At 45.3% G+C, this 18464-nt stretch overlaps 1 protein-coding gene across 5 annotated transcripts in view; it reads left to right on the top strand.

Annotated features, from left to right (window-relative positions):
• Window positions 1-18464, top strand: part of CEP170B (centrosomal protein 170B) — an 86980-nt gene that overhangs the window by 18990 nt on the left and 49526 nt on the right. For all 5 annotated transcript variants that reach the window (XM_019518482.1, XM_019518483.1, XM_019518479.1 and 2 more), the window contains exons 4-6: window positions 4335-4413; window positions 10529-10587; window positions 11991-12129. In XM_019518482.1, coding sequence (XP_019374027.1) covers window positions 4335-4413; window positions 10529-10587; window positions 11991-12129 — 277 coding nt within the window. The remainder of the gene's footprint in view (window positions 1-4334; window positions 4414-10528; window positions 10588-11990; window positions 12130-18464) is intronic.

Genomic DNA, 18464 nt, shown 5'->3' with positions numbered 1-18464 from the left:
CTCCACGCACCCCACAAGCCCCATAACACCCCCCCCATAAACAGACCCCCACAATCTCCCATACCCACACACATCTACCCCTCACACCCTTCTCCTACCCCACATTAAGCACACACCCACATAGATACACACCCACCCCTCTATACCCCCTGCCCCATCACACTCCCCTACAATATACAAGAGTAAGCCTTAATTTTGAATTATTAAGCAATCACCTCTATATATACCACACGAATGCACACAGATCAGGACAAAAATATTTTTTAAAAATAAAATTAAAATATGTTATTGTCAATGTTTGATTTTTAGTATATACATTTTTTTTTTCCAGTTCCAAGATGGCAAACCCCCTTGCCAAAAGGAGTACTTCTGGGGGCAAGGGGAGAGACTTCCTGTGATAAAGGACAGGGGTTAGGGGATGGGACTTCCAGTCCCAAGATGGTGAGCAAGGGGTGGAGCACCTGTCAAGGACTTGGGCTGCCCTTTTGACCCTCGACAGCTTGCCAAAACTTGTTAAGCGGCCCTCCACCTGTAATAATTGCCTGCTCTGCTGTAACTGTTTCTTTAAATTACTACTACTACTGTACTACTATTAGTAGTTAGAAGCGCACCAATTATATTGGTGCGCATATCGGATCGGCACCAGTATGTGTGGGAAATTTACATTATCGGCTATTGGCTTTTTTTGGCCAGTGTAGCCAATAATGTTCACCAATAAATATAATGAATTATGTCTTATGGCCAGGACCTCCAGATGCCTGGGTTCCCTCAGGAAATGGTGGGCTTCCCCTTGCAGGCAGGCAGCATTCTAGCCTGCAGCGGACCCTGCTTGGGGCTTCCAGGAGTGAGAGATGGGGTATGCATGCGTGCGGCCGCATGCATGTGGCTAGGAGTACAGCTGAGCAGTGTGGAGAGCAGCTCCCTGCAGGTAGTCTGTGGAGGGGAAGGGACATGGGGGAAGGAAGGGGAATGGGGAGGGGTAGATCAAGGCCACCACTGGGAGGGAGAGGGGCAGAGGCTGGGGTTGGGGGAGCTGCCCAGCCATGGTAGTACATAGGACCCGGGCTGGGGTGGGGAGCTGGACAGCCGCAGGCAGCTCATCCAGGAGCGGAGTGGTGCTGCTCCTTGCCACTGCATGCATCCCCTGGGGGAAGCACTGTGGGTGGGGCATGTCGTGATCCCCTGGACGAGCTGCTCATGGCTTCGTCCCATTCACCGCCCTGGCTGGGCAGCGCTCCCTGCCCCACTTCCTCCTTCAATGTGGTGGCCTTGATCTGCCCCATCCCTTCCCCTCCACAAACTTACCTGCAGGGACCTGCTTTCCACACTGCACAGCTGCATTCCTGTAGATTGGTTATTGTATCGGTAGCGGCCAATACAGCTGGTTAACAATCGGCTATTGGTATCAGTCAAGAACATCTTTATCGGTATGCCCCTACTAGTAGTCATTAATATTATTATGTAATTAGCTAGCTTTGGAAGAATTACGATCCGTGTAGTGACCCAAGTACTGGGTTTTTCAACTTTTTCCAAGTACCAGTTTTTCAGAGCTGGAAAATACAGTTCTCTATTGTAAAAAGATGTATGGACTAAGCTGAATTTTTTGCATAATAGCAATTTAAATTAATATTTTTACCTTTCAAGAAATTTTGTTTAGAAAAAAACTAAATGCTGTTTCAAAGGAATCTTTATTAAAAATATTTATCTTTTCATTTGATATTTAAAATTAATTTCAGGCTTGTCAGTAGCTTTGTTAAGTACTACCATATCAAGTAATTTTAATTTGATAGTGAAAATATTCTATTTTATGTATGTAGTTTGATTTTCTGTTTTGCTGTTCTGTGCTGTTCTATTTCAGGGTATCCTTACTTAATTCAGATTGAACTATTTTAATTTCTAGGTAAAAAAAAAATAAAAAAAAAATTGAATCCATAGTTATTACAATGCCCTATATAGTGTGGGTGTGTATGGTTAGGTGGAATAATATCAAATAGAATATTTTCTCTCTCTTTATGACATGGCTTGATATACTGATGACCTTATACACTACTTCTGATGCATTGAAGAATAATTTGAAAATAAAAATAATTAAAAACGAGAGTAAATGTTAATTTTGAACCACATTTTCATTAATGGGAATATTTTGCCCCCAGACCAGTGGAATGCTGTTGCTATATATATACTAGCCAAGGGTCTGGGTCTAGCTCTAGCTTTCAATAAATATTTATCTCAATTTAATACTTGTTCTTGTGAGGAGTATTTTACCTGGAGCATTGAGAGAGGAGGAGGAGGGAAGAGTCTTGCCCCAGGGCTGCAGGTGTATTACGTCATTTTTATCAGTCAGCTTGTTTCTTCAAAGTCACTTCTCAGACTGTTTTTTCCCTTATTTCACAAGCAGTTATTTCATTGTCATGCACCCAACAAGGGCTACATTCTCTGTGGTAAATGCATTGTCACTCCCAAAACCTAACAGAAGACAGCTGCTGTTCATTTCCTGTTTGTGTAGCTATATGAATTCTGTCTTGGAATATCGGACAACTCCTGATTTTTTTATTTTATTTTATTTTATTTTTTTTTGCTAATGGCCATCTGGGGGCAGCTGTGTGCCCGTCCCTCATCAGCAGGCCAACTCTTGTTTGCATAAGTTTGTGATCTGTTTTTATTTTGAACTGGCCATATAGAAACTGGTTATACTTACTGTGAAGGACCTACCTGATTGCTTGTTGCCTGCATAATTGCCTTAACCATGAATGGTCTTGAACTCATTGGCCACATCCAGATATGCAGGGGCATGCACATGCAGCAGCACTAATAGTTCCTGCTTTGGGCAAACTGGAGGACCAAGTCTCTGTTCCAGTGCACACTATTGTATTGTGGACCGTGCCATGCTGCTTTTTTCTTGATGGGGGTTTTTAGCACTTTTTTTTTTGCTACTAGGCTATCCCAGTAGCAAATTTTGCCCTCACCCTGTAAATTTGTAGCATGGGGCACATTTTAATGTTCTGTGCATGCAGTTTGTGGCACCACAAAGAGGTTTGTAGGACCACAAACCATATGTGGCTGCATGTCTGGATGTGGCCATGGGGTCTGAGTTGTATTCCCAGTTCTGTCCAACGTTTCTGCACTAGGGACAGAAATTACACACAAACTGGTATAAGTGATCAGAAACCAGTTCAAATCTGTAACACAACAGAAGCTCAATGCATGTAAACGGCTTTCAGAAAGGCCCAAACCAGTTTAAAATAAACCTGGATGGATGTAGTATCAGACTTAACTGAGTTAGGTTAAATTGGTTTATTGACCTTCTGTCCCAGGTTCCCTCCACATTCAAGTAACTCACAGTCCACCAGCAGCCCAGGATACTTTGCACCACCCCCACAAACCCCTTCTTTTAGGGTGGACGTACCTGAGCTGTCTGCTGCAGCTGAGCAGGGAGGCTGCTTTAATGCCCCCTGGCTTCCGGCTTGAGCCACTGCAGGCATGTGGCAGCATTTCTGGAATCAAAAGTGAATGTCTGTTCACTTTCTTATCAGTTCAATCCATGCAGCTTAGACTAACCTGCAAAGACTGAATCGATTCAGCCTTGGGCTTTTGGACTGTGTGAAATCCAGGGTGGGTGCAGCAGCATGGTTGCACCCTCCTTTGCTCTGCTGTACAACAGCTCTTGGTGTGGGGTTTGACCGGCCCTTGATTTTGTGGGACTCTGGATCCCAGGGTGTGAATACTGCCACTGCTAATCTTCTCTTTCCCCTGTTGCTGAATTCAGTGGAGCAAGAGAAAGGAGGAGGGGAAGGCGAACATGAGCAGCATTCATGCCTTGGGCTCCAGAACCATGTGGAAGCAGGGCTTCTGGCTAGACCCTGCCCTTGTTAGCTGGTGAGGTCAGAGCTCAGTGCTTGCACAATGCTCTGGCAGGAGCTTGCACTACCTGGGCAGTGAGGTCAGAGCTCACTGTGCATGCATGGTGCAGCCAAAATGAATGGGGCTCCCTGTTCTTGGATCTACTCCTGGTGAGACCTCCTGTGACAAGATCCACAAGTGAATTACACACCATGTAAAAAAGGTCTTCCTCTTACTTGTTTTCTGTTTGCAGTGTTTTATTTTCAGCAATAGCTGTGCGAAAGCAAATTCAGTTCAGTAGCTAGAATGCATATTATTCTGGCCATTGCCAAACTGCATTTCATTTTCACTAAACGGTGGGTAGAGCACAGTGTCTTTTGGATTTGTATGCACGTTCCATTAGTTTTAGCAGTTCCATTGGCTTGCTTGGATGAATTTTAACGTGTCAATTTTATGCCTTCCATCAACATAGTGCCTGTGCTTCCTCCTCACAGACATTCGTGAACGACGTGCGGATTCCTGACCAGAAGTACATTACGTTAAAACTGAATGACGTGATTCGCTTTGGCTACGATATCCTTGTGTATGGGAGGTGTAATGCACTATTTTTGTTTAAGTTCCCTGCTGTTTGCTCTGTGGAGAGCTAAATATCACTGATTACTACTAATGACTAAGTGTCTTTTATTTTGCCACTTGGAGCTTTTAGATGTCTCATCAACCTATTTCCTTCATTTTGGGCCTAGTCCAAAGCATAATTATATCACCTTCCAGTGATTTCACTGGGCTTTGGACCTTTGTTGGCAAGAATTGCATTCAGTTTGGATACCATTACTCTTGAGTTATATATATTTTTTAATTAGGAGACCTCCCTATTAAGCCATATTTGGCACAATTCTGACATTGTGAAGTTATTTATGGTTTTTGCAGATATGATGATTTGGTGGTTTTTGTTAATCAGTTCACAGAGCAGATTTTTAGTCCTGCCAAAGTCAAGGCACAGCCTGTTTGCAAAAATGCACCTCTCTTGCTGTGTTTGCAGGGGAATCGTGTATGCAAATATTCCTAGTTACATGACTTTTATGTTCTCTGATGGTTACTTGAATGGGTGGTTTCTAAAATTTGCCCCTGCAGATTGCTGCTGGCACAGAATATGTGGGCACATTTGTTTTATTTCCAAGCATTGCTGCTCCTTGAAGGAGGTCAGGTACTGGGCACGAGTGCTGTTACAAAATGTGCACCCTGATAGACTTTGCTATAACATCATTGTTACTTTATCTTCATCCTCCTTTTTCTCATCCCAGAACTACTTTTCATGCGTAAGGTTAGACTCATGTCTAAATGACTTGCTGAAATGGAGTCTATACGATTAGTTAATTATAGGTGGGGCTGTGAGTACTGCCTACTCTTAAGGTTTTCCAATGATTTCCATTTTCAAAAAAACCCTGTTTTCAGTTGCTTTGCCTGGTTGGGCTCAAATTTTATATGCTGGGTGTCTGCTATAGGCTGGTTTTGTGTGGAAAATGTTAGTCAGCAAGGTTCAGGAATTTCTGAGAATGTGGCTAGAAAAAACTGTTCAACTGTTAATATAGTCTGAACTTTTTTGGAAAATTCTAACACTTGCCATGTTGTGGCTATTGATAGTTGGAAGAAGAGTGTCCTTTCTGTCAGGGATATGCCTTTTCCACTCCCTGCAAAAATCCATGCAAATTTGATAAAGTTCATAGGTTCAAAGGAAAGTGGGGCTGGAAGGGACCTCATGAGATCATCTAGTCCAGCCCCCTGCTCAAGGCATGATCATCCCTGACTAAACCATCCAGTCAAGTCTAACCTGCTCTCGGAAATTTTCAGAGATAGAGATTCCATAATTTCTCTAGCTAGCCTGTTTGAATGCTTGCTCATGCATTCAAACAGGCTAACTTTCATGGTGAGAAAGTTCCTCCTAATCTCCAATTTAAATTTCTTCTGCTGCAGTTTTAGATCATTGCTCCTAGTCCTGTCCCCCACAGCTCCAGAGAAAAATCTAGCTCCATCCTCTTTATAATCACCCTTCAGGTATTTGACAACTTCTATCAAATCCCCCCTAGGTCTCATCTTCTCCTAAATCTTGCTTCTCAAGCCTCTAATCATTTGTACTGCTTACTGCTGGACTCTTTCTAAGCTATCTGTTAAGGCTGTGCAAAACAGCTGTGTTTGGATTTGGTTTCAGATTTGGCCGTTTTGGAGGACAGTGATTCGTTTTGGTGTTTCGGATCACTGTTCTGTTTGGCCAAATCTATTTCAAAGGGCTGCACGGGAAGCTTTGCACAGCCCTACCTAGCTGTGCAGGGCTAGGGGCTGGTGTCTGCAGGGCCCCAGTGGGGAGCAGGACAGGGCCATGGGTGGCTCATCTGGGGGGAAGAGGAGGGCTGCTACTCTCCATGCAAACGAGGAGACTCCCATGCAGATCTCTGATCCCTGTCATGCTAGGTCACTGGACAGGGAAGCAAGCCTGCTGGTCCCTGCCATGTGATCTGGCTCCGCAGGGAGCAGAGATCCATGCCAGGGTCTCCTCCCCACCACTGCCCATCCCAGACAGCCCACAGGGATCTCTGCTCCCTGTGGAGCCAGGTTGTGTGGCAGGGACCAGCACTGCTGCATGACTTGGATCTGCAGGGGGCAGAGATCCACGCCGGTTCTCCTCCCTGCTGCTGCCCGCCCCGTGCAGCCTCACGTTGCCAGGGCAAGCAGCGGTGACAAAGAGACTCTCGGCACAGATCTCTGCTCCCTGTGGAGCTGAGTCATGTAGCAGGGTAGCAGCATATAGCTGTTTCCCTGCAAGCCCGGCTCCAAAACGCTGAAATTTTCCAAAATATTTTCGAAACATTTCAGATGCCTTGTTTTGTTTCAGAGATGTTTCTGATCCTTCTATTTTGACTTGGATTTGGTGTTTTGGGTGCCAAAACAGCCCGAAACACCTCCGAAACAAAACAGCTGCCAAAATTTCGCACAGCCCTACTGTCTGTGACTTTCTAATAAGCCTTTGTCCTGCTGCAGTTTGGCCAAGCTCACGGGAAGCTTGAGAGAGGTTAATGGATAAAATCTCCAGATATTCTGTACTTACAGAGCGTGCTTCACTCCCTCAGTTCCTAATGCTGATTGGATTGAACAGGAACCGTCCCCACTGAAAACCTGAACAGGCTCCAGTCCAGGACTCCCGGGATGAAGCTGAAATTTCCTTGTAATGGCAGCTCCAGTCTGCAATAGAACCAGGCACCAGAACTGGGTGTGGGGTCTGTTTTTTTTTTCCTGTGAACTCAAGTGACCTCTCTTACCGCTGATCAGGCAGTATGGAGGTGGGAGCCACCAGGGACAAATACAGAAGGGATGTAGGGTTTTGCAAGGTAGGATTGAAGAGTTCAGTGAGGCACAGGCTGCTGCTGGAGGCTTGCAAGGGGTGGAGAAAGGGACTTAGAGGGCAAGATTTGGATTGGGAAATGGGGAGGTGAAAAAGAAGGGGAGAGAGAGCCGGGGGGAGAGGGGGGAGCGAAGATTAGATGAGGGGTTGGAGCATGGAAGGGGAAAACTGGAAGTGGCTTGGCGAAGAGGCTGGTGCAAGGAGGTGAAGACCGTGAAGCTGAGAAACCTGAAGAGAGGATGATTGGGAACCCCTAGGAATGGGAACATGGGTGGGTGCCTGGTGGCCAGGAGTGGGGAAGAGGGGGTAGAAGAGAGCACTGGCTGGGCACAAGGACTAGGATTGACTGAGGAGCCTCACAGGTCGGGGGGATGGAACAGGGATGAGGAGCCAGGAAAGGGGTAAGGACTGGACAGGGTCATGCTGAAGAAGGCTAAAAGGGATCTAGCTTAGCAGGAACGGAGCAGAAGGCCAAGCTCATTAGAACACCCCAGAGTCTCGGCAGTCCTCTGCTGTCAGCCAGTCTCAGTAAAACCTGCTGGGAAAGGTCCCAACCCCTTCTAGTGCTGGTCTGTCAGCTGTAGTAGATCAGAGGGTTCAGCTCTACTGATGACCCATGTGAGTATCTGATACCTTGTGATGTCCTTTCTAGTTACTTTATTTTTTTTTAATCAACTGTGAAAATTTCACACCAAAAGCTACCTTTAAAAGACAATTATTAAGATAGCAAAGTTGAATGTTCAAAAGATAGGAAATACAAGAAGAAGGATTGCCCGTGCAACCCTAATTTGGCCCTCTTAATGCAGCCTCCAGTTGCATGCTTGCATGCATTTTGTTTTTTCTAGAGGCTGCCTGTCTCATCCCCTGCACAACACAGGCCTGCTTACAGGATGAATCAGGGTTGTGTAGTGAGACTGTCATCTGTGGGAGTCCTTCATTATTGGCTATAGTAATTGGAAGGGGTGGAGTAAACGAGGTGGAGGATTGGAAGGAGAAAAAGGAAAATTTATGGTTCAGGGCTGAGAGTGCTGGCTGGGGGAGCTGGATTCCACTCTTGTCAGCCGCAGTGTTCCCTATGATATGGGCTGGTCACAGGTGGTCACTACTGGTGTGTGTGTCATTTTCTGGGTTTCCAGTATGATATCCTGGGGCTTGATTTGCAGAGGTAGTGAACACAGTGAGGTGTGCAGCTGAGGCCAATAGAAGCTGTGCTTTGACCATATGACGTGATATCTAATGTTACTGTCCTGAAAATTCAAATCCTCAGCATTTCAGATTGCAGATCCAATATTCATATGTGCTTAGTCTCTTTCTGCCTCATTTCTCAGTCTGCAAAATGGCAAGAGTGCCTATCCCTCACCTCACAGTGGTGTTATGAAAATAAGTTAGCCAGCATTTATGAAGCGCTCGGAGATGGTAGTGGTGTATGTCGTAAAATCCTAGGAGAAAATCTTCATAACTCTGCTTTCAGGGTAGGGCTTGAATAAGGCCTAGGAGACTGCTTAACAAGAAGAAAATAAGGTATTGAATAGCTACTTACCCAGTCAGTGATGTCCGTCCCATGGGCAGGGCTCTGTGGAAGATGGTAATTCATCATGTAATTGAAGACTTCATCATGTACACACATGAAAGGCACAAATTAAGGTCACCCAGGCAACTGTGGCTGCTTACAGATGTGGAAAAAAACAAACGGCGCTTTAAGCTCAGCACGCCCCAGCACCAAGCGCAGTGCGTGCCTAGAAGAGGCATCGCATTAGTTAGATCCTGCTTGCCCAACATCTGTATAGATTAGGTACTTCAGTGGGACTTTTTGGTGCTTCTATCTAATAGCTGATTGAATCAGCTTTAGATAAAAACACCAAAAATCCCTGCTCAAGCTCCTGATCTATACAGATGCTGCAGAGCTGGGTTGAATTAATGTGCTGCTTCCAGTAAAGTGCTTCCCCCCACATCTGTCAGTGCCCTGCATTTCTGGCTTTCCCTAACTTCAGAGAGTGGTTGACTTTGCAACCTTAATAGTGTGTTTCACATGTACTTTTTTTCTATGCAGTATATAAGTTCTCTTGTAATCTCTGATTTGCTGTAAACAGAAACCTGAAGAAGACTTACTATAAACACGAATACATTGAAGGACAGTGGCTACAGCTTGGAGCCTAAACTTCTTGCAGTAATTCTGAAAATGTAAATTTTGGAATTGGAGTGGCTATGCCTGCAACCCTTGTGGCTAGTCATATTAAATGAATTATTGAATTTATTGCCCTTTGGCAAGTAGATTTATGAAGGCCTGTCAAATCAATCCATTTTATAAAACATGACTAATGTACCCAATGTATACATCCTCCCTCTCTGCCACTTAAATGCCATTTTTTCAGACTGTTCCCTAGGCCCACCTTGCTCAGCTCTGTACAGATGGCAGCATCTTTTCATGTTCTGTGAGTCATCTGTGCTCAGTTGCACAAGGGTGTACATGCTCTTCCATTTACGGCATCCCTTACAAACTAATGTAGTTTCCCAACTCTACCAATATTACTTAGTCTATTTTAGTTTAACATTTCCCACCATTATTTTTCTTTCCCCTGGTTCTGTGTAATTTTTTGAAGCTGTTTCTGACAGCTTTTCTCAATGCTTCCGTTATTCATTTTCTGCCCAGCACTTCATGGAGGTTATAGTCTGAGTGCCATACATATTGGCAGAATCACGTTTTAAGAAGGCATAGCTGGTCACAACCTGATTTACTCTTCATATGTGAAACTGTAGTGACTGTAAACCTTGCTAATGCAGAGCAGGTGTATGTTTTAGTTTGAGGCATCTGTTCAGGGTACGAAAGCTTCCTCTTCCATCTTTGCACATGAGCATGTGGCGCTAATCCAGTTATGCCTTGGGTACTGAGGAGGAAGAGCAGGAGCTGTGCAGCAGAGAGTTAGTTCAAGAGCAGGGAGGGAATGGTATCATGGCCCTGGATCCTCCCATTCCATGTTGCAATGAGTCAGTATTTCTCCCCACAACTCCCCTTGATGTGGGCCGGCTATGTGCTGCTCTTTACTTAGCACTGGGCCGAACAGCTCAATCAAGTCTATAGAAATGATCAGCAATCTGCTGCAAAAGAGGTGCAGGTGTTGTTTTGAGACAGTTATGTCATACAGTTCTGAAAGAGTGAAGATTGCTATAAATATCTGTATTTTTTCCTCCTTTGTGCTTTCTGAGTTTTATAATCTCCATTTCAGTAACTAAATTGTGGATAGATTTGTTGTGTTGTTTTTGTTTCCTCCTTTACTTCCTTAACAAGCTCTGTACATTCAAACATGTATGTCCTGGAACATATTCAACACAAAGTTCCTGAGGAAGCATTAAAGGTAAGCACATATGTGCTGTTTTTATAAAGAGATATATCAGGTAATGACGCCATTAATCAGGAAAGTGCTAAATATCCTTACTTTTTTCTGAGTGCTTGTGCCAGCTTGAAACTCTTACGTGCTTCAATAAAGCAGTCTGGAAACAACCCCAACTCACAGTTTCTCTTCAATATGCGACTGGTAGGACCTTGCTTTGAGGATAGATGCATCTCCCAGGTAGCTCGGTTCTAATCTTCCTGTCCCGATTCTAGCATTTAACTGAAATTATTTATGGAGTTGTGATTGCCAGGAGAGAAATTTACTAGAGCTTTAGAACATAAAGAGGAGCAGCCACAGCCTTGAACTGATTCATTAAGAAGTCCATATCCTCTTAAAAATCAAGTAGCGAATCATGAATCTGTTTTTTTTTGGATGGCATGGCCTATATTGGCTCTTTAATATTTCCTCTGGTGGGTTAAAATTTGCTCAATTTACTCTTGCTGTTTGTCTAATTTTTACAAGTTCCTTTCACCTTCTAAACTCCTAATCTTTTCTCATGGAGCAGTCCCTCCTGCATCTGTGAGGTGGCTCTCCTGAATGTAGCACAGAAGCAGATACAAAACTTCCCATTATCATTTTGGTCACGGCAGAAAAGCAGCCGCCTCTAGGACAGTGGTGGCTTAACAGCTCACAGTGACATTGCAAAGTTGCTTAGACCTGGAAATACCGATGCCAAATGTCAGTCTTTAATTGAGTTATACTTTCTTGGCCAGGTTTTGTTTTTAAGAACACCAACATAGTCTACTGTGTAGGAGGTTTGGACTGAGTGGATGATTAATTGTGCTTACTCAGACCTGATTTAAATAGAAACACCCTTTTTTATGGATTCAGTTCTGGTTGGATTAGTTAGCACTTTAATAATGCAATCTCTTAATTTGAAATAGCTTCCCAATCCTTCTGTCCAGATCTGGCGGAAATAATGAGGAATATGTTCTGTGGCATCACTGAACATTTAAGATAAGATGCATAAAAAGCACAGCTTGAAAGAATTTATAATGCCATTGTGAGAATAAAGCAGACTTCAACTCTAGGTTCCTGCATGGAAGTGGCATTAATTCTAATTGTTCCTAGTTTATTCTTAAAAGCATTTTCTAATGAGATGTTTTGTGGAGCTAAGTCATAGTGACCTTTGTGCAGACTAGCTATGTCATTTTATACCTTTCTGAATGAGGTATTTGAAAGCTTCTCAGCTGGCATTTATTACTATACTCCACAGCTTTTTGTTCAGGTGTGTGTTTTCCTCTTGTTACAGAGCACAACCACAATATTTGTCTTGATATGAGTACATTGAACTATTGTTCTTTCCATTGCCTGCTGTACAGCAGTTGAAAACACCATACCCATTATTGCTTCTGTCTCTGCAGCATGAGAAGTACACTAGCCAACTCCAGATGAATTTCAAGGGCACGGCAATAAAAAGGGTGGAGCAGTCGATGGAACATGGTGGTTATAACGAATCTACACAAGCAAAACTGGAGAAAGGAGAGAGGAAAGCAATTACAGGTACTTGCTCAAAAACCTGTTTTTCGAGATTTGAAACAGTCGCTTTACAATGCACTCTGCTTTCTATACAGATTCAGAATAGATCTACAAATAACAGGCTGAATCTACAAGCTATTATAGATGTGTCATCTTTCTAAAGCTCTATTATGAGTTGACTTGTTTCAGATTATGAGCCTTGCCTTCTCTGATTCTGCCTTCAAAAGAAACCTGCCGGTTTGATGTAGCAAGCATGCTTTGCTATTGTAATAATGTTTTCTATTAGTTCAGTTGGTGGTGGGGAGGAGGGGAGACCTGGTTTGGCTACTTCTTGGCAACTGTCTGGTCTACTTCTAATTTCTGAATTGTAAACTGATGAGTGAACACCACCAGTGACTTGGAATGAGAGATAGAAAGCTTCAATGTATGCGCCCCTGTGAGCAAAGGTAGAAGCAGCATAGAATTTGTCCTTGAGACTCTGCTTGGTCTTTTCCTCCTGGAACAGACAGTTACTTTAGGTGATTAAACTGGGTTTTGTGCTAGGGCAGATTGGTTTGGAGGCTCTTCTATAACATTTTCCCAGCACTCCTGTGTCTGTCAGTGCTGTCCACCCCAAGTCCATGGTTTTCCTACCATGGTCCAGTCTCAACCAGCATGTCTGCTGTTCCTTCCCTCCCCTGCACTGCTGCAGACCTATGGGGCAAATGGATATAGCAGCCTCTCTTCACGTCCCCACACTCCAGTGCATCCCCTTTGGTTGTGCCTGAGAATGCGTTGCATGTCTTCTGAAGCTTTAAGCTTCTAAGGGGAGCCAAGACCCACTTTATGCACTCTGAATACAACAGTTGCTCTCAACCCTGGATGCCCCAAGGTGCCAGGACAGTGAAAGAAAGTAGTAAGCTTGGAGGTTAGCAGAGAGATGCTGTCAGACTTGCTGAGGGGGTCCCATGAGTCATCAAAGGAAAGAGAAAAGGAAAAGAGTTTAGGGAGTGTGTGGTTGAGTTGTAGGATGGAGGTGACCCAGAGACCACAAGGGGTGCATGGGTTTGGGACAAACGTCACATCTGCGCAGGTATTGGTTGAGATTTTTCCATTGCTAGTTCTGGCCAGAGTGAGTTTGGTGACCTTAATCTTCTTTATTGTGCATTGTTTTTGGGGAAATCCCTTTAAGCTGGGAAAGGGCATATTAAAGGAGAGTATTGTTTCCCTTCAGTCTTTCCTCCTGTTGCATGTGGAAGTGCACACAGTCACACTCCTGACTTCAGTCCCTGTGCCATGGACACCTTTCCCACATCACTTCACATGCGTACTCAGGTCACTCTTTCCTACTGTGAGTTGACTAGATGTGGCAGATACAGCTTTGCCTTCCTGGGAGTCCCTTGTGAGCACTCAGAAGAATGTACTTAGCTGTGATTAACTGTGACACTGAGGAGGGTGAGAAGGGGTGAACTTTTATCTGGAGGGGAAAACTACCCAGCTGTAGCATAACTCGGGCCAGGTTCTCAAAATGTGTTGCAAATAACTGGTCTTTAAGCTCCAAATATAACAGATTTACTTTCATCACCTCCTGGCTGACAACTTGGTATCTTCAGAGATTATGCATGAGCTTTATTGTTTTTGTTCTTTTCATCACTTATCACCTTGCAAAATATGTGGCTTTCAGGGTATTTTCTGTCGAGCCCATGGCAGTCGATATTTGGGAAAATCTCTGAATCCAGAACATAAGCAGATGCTCCAGCACAGAGACCTCAGGGTGTAACTCTGGGAAAGCATATTCTGTTTAATCTTCACTAGCAGGCACCAGCCACTAAATCTGAGGTACAAAGGTTCAGATTGCACAGAAGTGGTGAATTTTTCAGTAAGGGAAGATGTGACCTATTCTTACTAATATTGACTGACAGTTCAATGTTCAATCCTTGAAAAATGCTGAGCCCAGTATGTGAAAGCTGCTAACCATACTGAAGTAAAGTGGAGTTGAGTGAGTCTGAGTGTTTTGAAGGAGATACTCAGGACTTCACAGGGTTGGGTCCAAAGTCCAGCAGAATCGCTGGGGAGTACTTGGTGGCCTTGCGTCTCCCCTCACCCTTCAGATGGTGCTTTCCTTTCTCTAACAGGATGTGTCTGTATTCAGTCGGCTTCAGAGTTAGGACTAATTTGCTCAGTCTTAGGTTACAGACAATGTCCCTCCATTTTCTGGAAGGGTAGGGGCAGTTTAAAACATCAGTGGAAAGAAGAGCAGAATATCTTTACAGCGAGTGGGTTTTACTGAATGACGCTAAGATGCTCAGAAGAGAGGATAATTCTGCTAAGCGTGTAGTTGTTTAGTGATTTGCATCCAGTAATTTAAAGAAAGGTCTGTGGTGACAAAAGCCTTTAAAATAATATATTGCCATTCTAGTGTAAAACATCGAAGAAGAGAGGAGCAGAGATGCAGGACTTCTATAAGAGAAGGAGTTTAATAAATTAGAGCTGGTTGAAAATGGGGGTGAGAGTATGGTGAATAGTGAATAGGGTACAGGGTAGAGCAGTATCAGAGAAATCCCATAGAGCAAACTGGCATGGCTGGGGTAGCCTTTGATCACGCATCTGAGTTATTGAAAGCTATATATCTAGTTAGATCTCAGGTAGCTTACTCACAAGTATCATCCAGAGGCAGGTGGAGATTCCCTCTGGAGGCAGCCAGTTCCTTGCTCATGAGTTTTGAGAGAGAGAGCAAGTTTTAGATGGTTCAGCTCTTCTCTCTCTCTGAGTCTTCCTCATGGCTGCTGCCCTGTACCTTATTCCAACCCTACCCCTTGTAACCAATAAAGTTCTCCTTTGTACCTAGCGTGGGAGACTTATTGGGAGTGGGTCTAGATTATGCCTTGGGGTCCCCTTGGTTTGGCTGACTAAGGGAGACCACTACTTGTGCTTCTGACTGAGGGAAGCACCCCAAGTTCTTGAAGTGAATCAAGTAGCCTCGAGGGCTACTAGACCTGTTTCTCAGGGTGCGCGTAGCCAGAATCAAGCCCATCCCTGGGTGGTGGCTGTGTTACCCCCAGGCTAGCAGATGTGCTCCAGGAAGGAGGTCCGCCACACGTGAGGCACCCCCAGGGAGGCACTCGGAGCCTGGAAGGTGGTCGGGCACAGTGAGGTGGGCGGCTCAATGAAGGAGCGCTCCCTACTGGCCCGCCACACGTGGTAATGGTGGGATCCGACAACCTGCTGTATTGAAGGCATAATCTGGGGAAGAGAAATAGAGTCATTGAAAACCCTCGAGCAAACCATTTCTAATTTGGCATTGGGGCGACTGAACAGTGTAGATAGCTAGGATGGCTGATGAGTATGACCACCTGTCGGTGGCTGACTTGAGAGATCTGATGAAGGTGAGAGGCCTTCAAGTGAGGAAGGAGCAAAAGGGAGAAAACCTGATTAAGATCCTGTGTGATAATGATCAGGCTGCAAGATCACCTCTGCGTGTCCGTCCAGAACCCATGGGGGGGGCACTGAGGGGCTACCCTCTGAGTGGGACTTCCAGAAATTCTAGCTGCAGCTGGAAGCTGAGGCATGAGAGTGCAAGCTCAAGCATGAGCTGGAGTTGAAAAGGATGGAGCTGGAGGCCCAACGCCAGCACGAGAAGGAACAGCGTGAGCATGAGGCTAGAGAAGCCTAGTGCCAGCACGAGGCAGAGGCCAAAGTGGTAAGGCTCAAGTGTGAGCACAAGCTTGCAGTACTCCAAATGCAGGCAAATGCTGAAGCTGCGGGCACCCAGCTCATACTAGATGCATCCCTCAGACTGAACACCCCAATCTTCTCTTGCTACAAAGATGGGGATGATCCAGAAGTGTTCCTAAGCATCTTCGAAAACCAAGCGCACCAACGAAAGTTTTCAAAGGAAGAGTTCATGAAACACATGGCTGCTCTGGTTGAGGGTGATGTCTGTGGTCCTGAACAGCTTGCCCTCGGAATCAGCAGATAACTATGGTACCTTTAAAAATGCTGTGTGTTCAAGGTTCAGGTTATTTCCAGAAAAAAGTCCGGAATACCATCCCACAACTGGGGAAGGCAATGGTTGAGTTTGCGGCCCAGGTGTGGGACTCACTCCTTAAATGGGCAGATGGAGCCAAGGCTGACAATAGAGAGAAGGCGCTAAACCTCATAGCGTTGGACCAATTTTATCACTGCTGTCCAAGGGAGATTAAAACCCTAGTCAAAGACAAGGCCCCCCAAAGCATCCAAGAGGCCACAGAAATTGCGGACCAGCTGATGCTAAATCATGAGGGGATAGACGAGAAGCCTCCCTACTTTGGGAAGGAACAGAAAGGGTTCCAAAGAGGGGGGAAGGGGGGGCCAGGCCCAAAAAGGGAAAGAGGGCCACCTCCTGCTGAGCGCAAGGTGGCCCCAGATTCTGACAAACCATCCAATTCAGAAAAGAGGGGGTGCTATAACTGCGGGGAGCCGGACCACATCAGGCCCAGCTGCCCAAAGCTAAGCAACAAACCCAAGCCAGTCAGACATGCAACAGCTGTAAGCAGTGAGGGGGGAGACCTGAGCCACTCTGAGGGGCGTGCCTGTTGCTGCAGGATTACAAGCCCAGAGGAGGTGACGGCCGCCTACCAGACTAAGATAACAGGAGAGCCCTTTTCGGGGAACTGGATGCAGGGTCCAGTGTGTCGTTAATCAATGCCAACCTTGTTTCTACCCCAAGCTAGCGGGTGTGCTCCAGGAGGGGGGTCGGCCAGATGTGAGGCACCCCCAGGGAGGCACGCGGAGCCTGGAAGGTGGTCAGGCGCAGTGAGGTGGGTGGCTCAATGCAGGAGCACGCCCTAGTGGCCCACCACAGCCTCCAGAGGTGCAGATTCCTGGGAACTAAAAGACCTTTTAAGAGCAGGGAGATCATTTGAATTTCTTTTGAATTCATTGAAATAGACCTGTGTGCAGGCAGATTGAGCTTCACTACCGTGCCGTGCTTTTGCCAGGACAGAAGGGCTTGTGGAGGAGCCCTGGACTGGGACATGGGAAAGCTGGCTTCATGTTCTAGCCCTGCAACAGACTTCCCTGGGCAAGTTGTTTAATGTCCTTATACCTCCTATTTCCCATCTATAAAATGGGTTGACGTGGTCTTTCCCCCACACTTAGTCCTGTGTTTTCCATCTAGCATAGAAGACATTCAAAGCAGGATTTGTGTCTTGCTGAGTTCCCGGTACAGTGCACGGGTCATTGTTACTCCTGTAATCTTCTTGTTAAGTTAAAGAGTTGACATTTAAAACCTTCCATTGAGGAAAAAGAGCTGCACCATTTGTAACTGATTAGCTGCTGTTCTGGCTCCTAAAAATTCTGGGTAATTATGGAGTACGGGGAAAATTGACTGGGCAACTCCAGTCTTAAATCCCAATCCAACACTGAAGTAAGCAAGCCTGGCTCAAACATGCAGTGGAAGCTGGGCCTGCTGCTTTAGTGGTTTGTTTGGCCCGTTGGCTTCTTTCTGGATGAGGTCAGAGTAATTGATGACTACTGAAACGGGAGAACTGGGAAGCGTTGTATCAGGGAGGAGAAGGTGGCTGTATCTGCGCCACATCTGAGCCTGCGTGGAAGAGTCTATGCTGTGTCAAAGGCTACATGAAAAAGTGGTGCCAATCAATTTGTGGCAACCATTCCTGTCTGAAAACTTGCAGATTTAGTATTATTTCTTGCAAGTCAGATGAATATACATAGTATACACTTACCACCCACCCAACCTCCCTCCCCAAAACACTACAGAAAAATGCCAGAGAATTGCTTTGGGTTATTTCCAGCTAAATTATTATCCAACATTGGAAAAAAATTGTAGAGACTTTAGGAATTACTGAAGTTTTAAGATGTGAGAGCTGAATTACCCTTTTTCCTCCCTGGAAGCTTTCTCCTTAAGGAGCCTGCTGCACTTCTGAACGTGGAGGTTGCATTATTAATAATGAATCAAACCAGGCTCGACTTGAAGCAGTATGGATTTCTGAGGCTTTTGTCATGGACGGCTGTAGCAAGCTTCAAAGCAGTTTACATTTACCTTTGTTATTCCTTCTCTCTTGTCGTCGTTTTTTTGGAGGGGGGGGGTTTCGTTTTTGCGGGGAGGTGTCAGTTTTTTGCAGGTGGAGGTGTTATTACTTGTTTGGGATTTTTTTTAGGACTCCTGAGCAAAGTGTAACCTTTGGTACTGACCCAAAAATGAAACCAGGAGCCTGTCTGGAACCCAGCATCAGCTATGTTCTCAGAGGAAACAGCCCCTAGTCAAAGCTGTATGTATATAATGAAAGTGTTCTGAGAGTCTGATAGACCGGCTGCATTAATGCATACTTTCTGCCCCCCCCCCCCCCCCCCCCCCCCCCCCACACCCCCCCCCCCCC

This window comes from Gavialis gangeticus, unplaced genomic scaffold, assembly GCF_001723915.1.
Source record: "Gavialis gangeticus isolate Ggan-Ray unplaced genomic scaffold, GavGan_comp1, whole genome shotgun sequence".
NCBI lineage: Eukaryota > Metazoa > Chordata > Crocodylia > Gavialidae > Gavialis > Gavialis gangeticus.
This window is presented reverse-complemented; position numbering and strand designations above follow the sequence as displayed.